General features: G+C 48.2%; 1 protein-coding gene across 5 annotated transcripts in view; it reads left to right on the top strand.

The window, feature by feature from the left end:
- Positions 1–8,434: 8,434 nt before the first annotated feature.
- The window catches only part of NF2 (NF2, moesin-ezrin-radixin like (MERLIN) tumor suppressor), an 85,573-nt gene continuing 84,001 nt past the window's right edge, over positions 8,435–10,006 (top strand). For all 5 annotated transcript variants that reach the window (XM_059893552.1, XM_059893553.1, XM_059893555.1 and 2 more), the window contains exon 1: positions 8,435–9,009. In XM_059893552.1, the coding sequence (XP_059749535.1) occupies positions 8,896–9,009 (114 nt within the window). In that variant the 5' untranslated portion in view covers positions 8,435–8,895. The remainder of the gene's footprint in view (positions 9,010–10,006) is intronic.

The following is a 10,006-nucleotide window of genomic DNA, read 5'->3' as shown; positions in this document are numbered from 1 at the left end:
ATTGTTCAGCACCATCGAATGTCATCAGAGGGTGGAGATGATGTGGAGGCATCTTCTCTCTCAGTACAAGGAATACTTTCCTAACAATGGAGTGGGCAGCCTTGGTGACCTGTCACTGGATTGTGCCAACAGAGGCTGCACAGCAACTTATTGGCCATGTGGTGGAGGGCATTTGGCAATCAAGCCACAGGAAGCCAGGACCCCTGGACAGGGAAGGGCTGGCCCTCCTGGTCTAGGGTGAGAGTCCTCACCAAATTCTTGGTGTTTCTGGCCACCTCTGCTGGAGAAAACAAGGGAGGGCTGACCTGCAGCCTCCTCACGCTGGTCTAGGCATTTCTAAGATGGTCTTCCCATCTCCCCCTATTCGAGTGGGATAGGAGGATCAAACTAGGTCCTCCGGGAGCACGGTCTCACCCCTGACCGGGAGAGATGGGAGATGAGTCTGCATACCCAGGCCATGTGAACCAGTGTGGCTGGCACACTGGAAATTCAGCTTCGAGATCTCCACCCCCACCCCAGCTAGGGTGATCAGCTCATTCCAGTTTACCCCAGACTTTCCCAGTTTGGGCACTAGATGTCCCCTATCTCAGGAAACCCCTCTATCCTGGGCAAACTGGGATGTATGGTTATCCTAATTGTGGCCCTTTCCCTCTCCCCGGGACACACATCCACTCCACCCCAGAATCGTTTCCTTGCTTAACTAACCCCATTTACCCTGCTTGAAGTGGCAGGGCAGGGGGGCTGTCTTTGTGGCACTCAGTGACATGCAATGCTCGTTAACTGAGCACCTGGTATGAATGGGTCCCTGCCCCATGGACCATGCATTCTGGGCAGTAATCAGATGGATGTTGGATGACAATTCTGCAAATAAGGAGTTATATAATTAGACCATTTCCAGTTACTGCAGAATAAATTACCCCCAAATTTAGCAGCTTGAAACAATAAACATTTATGATCTCACACGGTTCCAAATGGGTCAGGAATTCAGGAATGAGTGATTAGCTGGGCTGTTTCTGGCTCAGGGTCTCCCACAATTTTGCAGTCAAGATATTGTCTTGGGCTGTGGTCATCTGAAGGCCTGACAGAGGCTGTGGGATCTGCTTCCAAGGTGGGCCGCTCACACACCTGGCAAGTCAGTGCTGGTTGTCAGCCAGGTGCCTCAGTTCCTTGCCATGTGTGCTTCTCCAGGTGCTGCTTGGGTGTCTTCACCCCATGGCAGGTGGCTTCCCCGAGAGCGAGTGATCCAAGAGAGAGTAAGGTGGAACCTTCAAGGACTTTTTTTTTTTTTTTTTTTTTTAGTTCGGCCAGGCCGTGCAGCATGTGGGATCTTAGTTCCACCGAACGGGGATCAAACCCGTGCCCCCTGCAGTGGAAGCGCGGAGTCGTAACCACTGGACTGCCAGGGAAGTCCCCCAAGGACTTTTATGAATTGGCCTTGGAAATCACACTCTGTCATTTCTGAATATCCCATTGGTTACACCTGTCAGCCCTGCTCAGTGTGGGAGGGGACATTACAAGGGTGTGAATATCAACAAGTGAGATTCTTGGAGGCTGGCTACCACAATTATGTTCTGCACTAGGCCCAACTTAATTATTGGGATTGGACTCAGCTCTTCAAGCCATCTTCTACGAGCAGGCCTCCCCAGCATCATTGTCTTCTGTTCTAGGATCTCCCCTTCCCCTTCCTCTCTGAGGTCCCTTCCTGCTCACCACTGAGTCTGTGACATCTCTTTCTCCTGAACCTGTTCATCCTCCCCTCTCTGCAGGGAGCTGACCCATTTCTTCTTCTCCCTCCCTCCTTTCTCAAAGATGCCCTCATGGAATCTACCTTCATAACTCATTGCCAAGACCTACTGCCCAATCTGTGAAATGAAATGAGAGGAGCAGGGACAAAGACAGATGGGCAGAGCCAGGCGAAGAGGAGCAGGCAGGTTCATAAGTGTAAAATATGGACAAACCTGCCATCATCTATTCCCTGGGACAAATAGATCATCACTGAATGGGCTGCAGAAGAGCAAAGAGACAAATTACCCAGCTGTGGCAGTGTCACCTGCTCCTTATTGATGGGCTTTTATGCTCGGGCCCAACTGCTCTCTGAGAATTGCATCCTCCTGCTCCCATGAGACCCCGAACAGGAGTGACAGGAAAGACAAGAAAGCTTTTATGTCTCGGCTGGGGCATGAGCCACACTGCCAAGTTCCAGCCTTTCTGTAGTATGCATCATATACGTATATGAATTTTGTGACTTTGACACAGTGCCACATAAAAACATGATCAAAGTGCCACCCCATGTGTAAACTGGAAATCATACAAATGCCAGAGAAAGAGAACATTTTAACCGGTTAAATACTGAGCAATTTCAAAACTGTTGGGTTGGAATAAATTATAAATTGTGTTTACGCTGATGCCACAAGGCGGCGCCACTACAGCCGAAAACGACCACTTTCTGTGTCACTATGGAGCAAATCACACAGTTGTTAGCATGCTTTGGACTCCAGCAACTGCCTCTTTGTGACTACTGAGCTGTTATTTTGCCACTCACTGTCATTATAAACAACTTTTAAAAAGCTATAACAACGTCATTCAACAACGTCGTTCACGAAGTAGAGAGGTCAATGCTGAAAACCACGCCCCCAAATCAATACTTTGGAGCGGCTATTGGACGTGATAGAACACCGTGAAGAAGACTGAACCACCTCCGTGACAGGCGGTGCAGAAAATTTGGGAGAGTGCCAGCGGATAGAGATAACGCAGCAAAGACACGAAGCAGCATCAAAAGCAAAAATATGGTAAGATGGTTATAGATTTACGAGCTGTGCGAGCGCGTTTCATCGCCTCCTTCACATTCATTCCTATGGGGAAACATGGGTCTTGGTATGCAACGTTTTGAATCATGTGAAGTTTACAGAAGGCATCCTTCCTGAAAAAAGTGGGACTTCCCTGGACCTCCCCAGATACCCTGGTAGAAATATGGCTCCTGGAGCCCACTGCTCAAAGGGGAATGTTACAGGTTGAATTGTGTCCTGTGAAATAATAGAAAATCTTTATGTGGTCTCTGACCCCAGTTCCTGGCACCTGAGCTCCTAAAACTCTTGTAATTTCCTAAGTGATAAAAGCACCAGGAGCCCTGTGTGTTCAAATTATTTGTCTTTGATCCTGGTTCTTAACACAGAGCTCCTAAATCCCTTGGAATTTCCTGGGTGATGGGAACATCTTTTGCTCTAATGAGGCAATGCTTGATGGGCTCCTGGATGGGGGCTGGTTACTAGAAAGATTAAGCCATCATTAGAAGCCTGGAGCTTTTAGCCCCAGCCCCCATCCTCCTGGAAGGGAAGAAAGGCTAGAGGTTGAGTTGATGATGGATCATGCCTACATGAGGAAGCCTCCATAAAAATCCCAAAAGTATGGGGTTCAGAGAGTTTCCAGGTTGGTGAACACATGCATGTGCTTGGAAGGTGGTGCACCCCAATGCCACGGGAACAGAAGTTCCCTGGACCACTGCAAACCTCATCCTACGTGTCTCTTCATCTGGCTGTTCATCTGTATCCTTTATTAAATAAAAAACCGGTTAACCTAAGTGTTTCCTTGAGTTCTATGAGCCATTCAAGCAAATTATCAAACCCAAGGAGGAGATCACAGGATACCTGATTTATAACCAGTCCTCCAGAAGTTTAGATTACAACCTGGAATTCTGATTGGCATCTGAAGCCAGGGGCGAGGGTGGGGGGCAGTCTCGTGGGACTGAGCCCTTAACCTGTGGGGTCTGTACTAACTCTAGTTAGTGTCAGAATTGGATTAAATTATACGACATGCAGCTGGTGTCCCAGAGAATTGCTTAGTGTGGAAAACCCATGCATTTGGTGTCAGAAGTATTGTGGGTATGAGAGTAAAGGAGAAACACAGGAGTGTTTTTCTCACATGTGTCCCCTAAAAAAGATATTGAAGTCCTAAGCTCAGCACCTCAGAATGTGACATTATTTGGAAATAGGGTCTTTACAGAGGTAATCAAGTTATAATGAGGTCATTAGGGTGGGCTCTAACCCGGTCTGACTGGTGTCCTTATAAAAAGGGGAAACAGACACGTAGACAGCCATGCACAGAGGGAAGAGGATGTGAAGAGACACAGGGAGAACACCATGGGAAAACTGGAGTGATGCAGCCACAAGCCAGAGAACATCTGGAGATTCCAAAAGCTGCAAGAGTCAAGGAAAGATCCTCCCCTACAGGTTACAGAAGGAGCAGGGCCCTGCTGACACCTTGATCTCAGACTTCTAGCCTCCAGAGCTGTGAGACAATACATTTCTGTTGTTCTGGGCCACCCAGTTTGTGTGATTTTGCTACAGCAGCCTTGGAAACTAATACAGACTGTCAGCTTGAGACTCAAAATTATCTACCACAATAAGGAGCACAGAAATAGCAGAAAATTTCGAATTAGGCATGAGCATGAATTTTAGGCCAGAAAACAGTCATTTTTCAGTGCCTGCTGTAGACAAGGCCCCTTGCAACCTGCAGCATGCTGTCCTTGGAAGGCCATGGGCCCCGGGTTAGAGACCTGGGTTTGGGATCCAGGCTGTATTTCTATTAGGCTGTATGGTCTTTGGCCAGTAACTTAGCTTTGGGAGTCTCTGTTTTTTTAACTGTCAAATGGGTATAATAATCTACTTAATCATGATAATTAAATGCAAATGCATGCATATGAAAATGAGCACCAGTTAAAGTTCAATCTATATGTGCTCTTAGGCTTTGGTATTTGCAATCCCATTTCCTATTCTCCCCATTTTAAGTGATGATGAAACGGAGGTCCAGAAATAGTTAAAAATAAAAAATAACTTTTTTAGGTTACACAGCACCTTAGAGTGCTCAATAAATATTAATTCCTATTTAAGAGTGACTCTTAAACATGTCATATCATTTATTATTATGCCCATTTTTACAGATGAGGTAACTGAGGCTCAGAGAAGCTAAGTTATGCCCAAGGTCACAGAAAAGTAGAAATTCCTACTCAGATCTGCCTGCTTCCAACACTGCAGGTGACAGTCTGGGCAAATTCAAGAATCTTCAGGGGCTTCCCTGGTGGCACAGTGGTTGAGAATATGCCTGCCAATGCAGGGGACACGGGTTCGAGCCCTGGTCTGGGAAGATCCCACATGCCGCGGAGCAACTAGGCCCCTGAGCCACAATTACTGAGCCTGCGCGTCTGGAGCCTGTGCTCCGCAACGGGAAAGGCCGCGATAGTGAGAGGCCCGCGCACCGCGATGAAGAGTGGCCCCCGCTTGCCGCAACTGGAGAAAGCCCTCGCATAGAAATGAAGACCCAACACAGCCAAAAATAATAAATAAATAAATAAATAAATAAAAATTAAAAAAAAAACATTATTTATTAAAAAAAAAGAAAAAAAAAAAAAAAAAGAATCTTCAGTCCTGGGCCTGAAGGTAAGAGGGTGAGCACCAGTGATTTCCTAAGGCCTTGTAGGTTCTTTTTTTTAAAAAAAGTATTTATTTATGGCTGCGTTGAGTCTTAGTTGCGGCACGCGGGCTCCAGAGTGCATGAGCTCTCTAGTTGCAGCACCTGGGCTTAGTTGCCCTGCGGCATTTGGGATCTTAGTTCCCCGACCAGGGATTGAACTCATGTTCCCTGCTTTGGAAGGTGGATTCTTAACCACTGGACCACCAGAGAAGTCCCAGGCCTTGTAGGTTCTTACTCACTGTTATTCAGGTAGGAGCTGTTATCTGCAACTACTTTCATCCAGGCTCAGTGCTTCAGGATAGCACCTTGGAGAATCCTAGCTATGGCCTCAGGCGGATTCCCTGGCAGTCCAGTGATTAGGACTCCATGCCTTCACTGCCGAGGCCTGGGTTCAATCCCTGGTTGGGAACTGAGATCCAGCAAGCTGCTGGTGTGGCCTTAAAAAAATAAATTAATTAATTAAAAAGGCTATGGCCTCAGAAGTCTTAGGTACCAGGTCGCACATCCTTCATCTTCCCATAGATGGGAGAGGGGCACCCCCTGGTTGTGACAAACAAAAAACAAAAAACAAAATAATCTCCAGACATTGCCAAATGCCCCCCTGGAGGGAAAGGATGTCACTTGGAGAAACTCTGATCTTCTGGAAGAATGAAGGAACAAAATATGTCAGGTGAGATCTGGATTTAAACAGTCCTATATGCAAATTGCAACTCTACCAATTATGATTTTGGGTAAATTACTTCATTTCAGCCTTATCCAGTTTCCCCATGTATAAACAAGGGATATATACCTACCAAATAGGGTTTTGAAAAAGATCAGAAGAAGCATGCCAGGCACTTTGCAGAGTACCTTATATGGTAAGCACTTAATATATGGCAGCTATTAACATTGTTCCCATAGTTGAGACTGTATTTCCTCATGTCCTTCACTTATTCATGCAACAAATATTCATTAACTGGTGTCTGTGTGTCAGGTCTTTCTTAGTAAGCCCTACCTGAATTTTTCTTTCTCAAAACCTTATCTGGTATGTACTATTACCATCTCTATTTATTCTGTGTGAACAGCACTTTTAATGCCAGCATAATATTCCATCATGTCTATTTTGATTCCTGGCCCTGGCCTCCTTTCTGAGGTCCAGACCCATACATCTACCTGGATGTCCCCCAGGAATGTTAACAGCATGTTTGGCCAATTAGCCCAGTGCCTGGCACCTAGCAAGCCCTCCATAAAAATGAGCTATTACTGGCCATCAGTGTCATTTTTAGCCCCTGCTGATCCACCTCCTCTTGCTACTCCTCAGTGGGTTCTCAGAGTCACTTATTTTCTGTCAGCAGTCTTGGCCCTGGGTTAAAGCCCTGATTTGTTGTCCCTGTGGGGAGCCCATAGGAGAATCCAGCCTGGTTTTCCCACCTGCGGGGAAGAACTGAAGCAATGAAAATAAAGACACTCCCACGCTAATCAGAGTGCCCTAAACAACCAGTTTGGTGGGGAGAATTTGCTAGCAGTAGGCAAGACATAAAGTTCCCCCACGGCAGCCTGGCAGCCTTGCTGAGTGTGCCAGCAAATGATTCCTGGGGCCTGGCTGGTGCTTCACGGGCACCGCCGGGGCCCATGGAAAAGAGCTAATTTATGCTATTAGTATAGTTACAGCAACAGTGTCTGCTGAGTGTTCCAAAACTGTAGTTCATGGTCTTGGGGCCAGAACAGGGAGGAGCAATTTAGAAGCCACCACCAGGGAAGCAGAGCAGAGTAGAGGTAATACCAACAGCCTCCGGGTGAGATAGGCCTGGGTTTGAGTTCCAGCTTTGCCCCTCACTAGTTGGGTGATAGCCAGCAAGTAGCTCTGTCATGCTGAGCTTCTATTTCTTCACCTGTAGGGTTGGGGTGATGCTAATGATAGTTATTCGTGGAATGCTTCTTGATCAACCATTCAGGTATTCAACCATTAAGAGTTATTCAAAAATAGGATTTTTTTTTTTTAATACACAAAGTTATACTTCCCCACCTCACACACACACACACACACACACACATCCATATAACCCTTGATGACATTAAAAAAATAAATAATACACGTATATGATCCGAAATAAATTGGAAATCACACAGTATAAAATGAAAAATGCTGTTTTTTTTGGTCTGGGCAGTGGCTTGAGGGATCTTAATTCCCCAACCAGGTATTGAACCCGGGCCCTCCAACGTAAAAGTGCAGAGTCCTAACCACTGGACCGCCAGGGAATTCCCCCAAAATACTTTCATTAAAAAAAAAAAAAAAACTACAAAAAGAGCAATTTCATAGGATTCAACCTAATATGACCAGCCACCGTTCTAAAGCTTTATAGTCCTCAACAACCCCATGAAGTAGGAACAACTATTATCCTCTCCCTCGGTAATAATCAGAATTTCTCCTAAAGAGAAGCAGAAGGACTTGGGAGGAAAGTGCCGGCTACCTAAACGGCCTCCACAAGTGATTTGAAAGTTTGAGAAACAGAGGTCAGTACATGTAATTAATTAAGTTCTAAACAGGATTATCCGCCTGGTGTCCGAAACACGATCCCCTGGGGCGCCACACGCGGCGCAGACTTGGTCCGAAGGGCAGTCCCTCGCGGTACCAGGGGTGACCTGTCTCTCTCGCCCCCGCACGAGCCTCTACGTGTTTTCCCGGGAAAGGCGAGCCGAGCTCCGCCGCCTTAACCAGTCTTGCTAGAGTAGGCTTACCCCTGCGAACAAAAGCATTCGGAGAGACTGCCGCCTCAGCCACTCAACGCCGAGCCCAGGCCGGCGCCTCCAATTAGATCTGAACTTCCAATTGGTGAAGTGTTGTTGAAGACGGTGGGACAGAGCGGGAAAGTTCCTCCTCCCTCGGAGGTCTCAGCCAACCGCGGCGTCGGGGCGGCAGCCGCCGCGTTAGGTTGCGCCGCGTGTAGTGATCTAGGGGGCCCGAGGGCGGGGCGGGGAGCAGGCCGGGGGCTGCGGGGAGGGGACGCTTCCTGCGGGCGCGCGGAGTGAAGACGGTGACAGCCACGCGCGCACGTGCGTGCCCGGCTGCAGCGCGGCCCCGACACCTCCCTTGGCCGCTGAGAAGCGCGCGGGGTCTGGGCCGCCGGCGTCTAGGGGCCCCGTCCCCGGGCGTCACCAGCGTCCCCGGCCCGAGTCCCGGAGAGCCGGACCGTGCCCACCCCGTCGGTCCCCGATCGCGATCCCTCCCTGTGGCCGTCAGGGTCCGCCCCCCAACTCCCATTTCGGTTCCCGGGGCAGGGTCCTCGCGGTCCATGCTGGCCGCTGGGGGCCCGCGCCGCTCAGTCAGCTCCCGGGCCGGCCGGCCGGCCACCATGGTGGCCCTGAGGCCTGTGAGGCTCCTCCAGGGAGGCTAAAAGGTCCAGAGCGCAGGCCTCGGGGCGCGAGGGTCCCGAACCTGAGCCCCGCGCCATGGCCGGGGCCATCGCTTCCCGAATGAGCTTCAGCTCGCTCAAGAGGAAGCAGCCCAAGACGTTCACAGTGCGGATCGTCACCATGGACGCGGAGATGGAGTTCAATTGCGAGGTAACTGGCTGCAACGGGCTGCGGCGAAGGGGAGCGCGGCGGGATCGGGCCGGGTGCTGGTCCGGCACCGACGCGGGCGCCCTTGCCGCGGTGACAGTGGAGGTGGAAGCTTCGGGATTCTGTTTATATCATCTCTGGGCAAAGATAGAGTCAACCAGAACTGGAAGGGGCCATCTAGGCCCAAATCCTCATGTTAAAGATAATCGCTGCTTTTTTTCAATGGGGCTTTCGGGTTTGGAAGCACTTCCTGAAGGTTTTCATTCATTGTTACTGCAAGAGTCTGAAAGCATTCGTGGTAGCGAATTCTAGTTTTCAGTGTCACGCTTAAGCTCCAGTTCTATAGAGTTTAAACTTTATTAGATAATATTATGTACCCCAGATATTATAAGTTGCATCTCGTTTTATTGGAAAGTCTATAGTACTTGTTTCCCTTTTTCACAGCTTAAATTTTCTGGGGAAAAACAAAAAAACTTTGAGGAAAGAGACGGTGTCTTAAACTTTCCATACAGTTTCTATCATGATGGTAACAGTTATCATTTATTGAATACTTCCTAAATGCCAGATATTCATACACTTAATTCTCAAAACAACTCAATGAGGTAGGTACCCCAAACCATATATCTAGTAAATGGCGAAGGGGGGTTTTGATTCAAGATCTTAGCCAATACAGTACTGCCTCTCAAGTAGTTTAAGTCCTTGCTACTCAAAGTGTGGCCTGTGGACCAGCAGCATTGGCAGCAGTAACCTAAGTCAGGGGTTGGCAAACTTTTTCTGTAAAGGCCCACATAGTAAATATTTTCAGCTTTGCAGGCTTTAGGGTCTCGGTTGCAACTACTCAACTCAGCTCTACCATGGTAGCACAAAAGCAGCCTTAGACAGGATCAACTTCCAGCATGACAGGGTGAGGAACTCCACTGACCTGGTTCACTGTAAACTGGTAAAACATTAAAAAAAAAACAGTTTAAACCCTCTGGAAATTGCCCTAAGGGCAAACATC

Source organism: Balaenoptera ricei, chromosome 14 (assembly GCF_028023285.1).
Source record: "Balaenoptera ricei isolate mBalRic1 chromosome 14, mBalRic1.hap2, whole genome shotgun sequence".
In the NCBI taxonomy this organism is placed as follows: Eukaryota; Metazoa; Chordata; class Mammalia; order Artiodactyla; family Balaenopteridae; genus Balaenoptera; species Balaenoptera ricei.
This window is presented reverse-complemented; position numbering and strand designations above follow the sequence as displayed.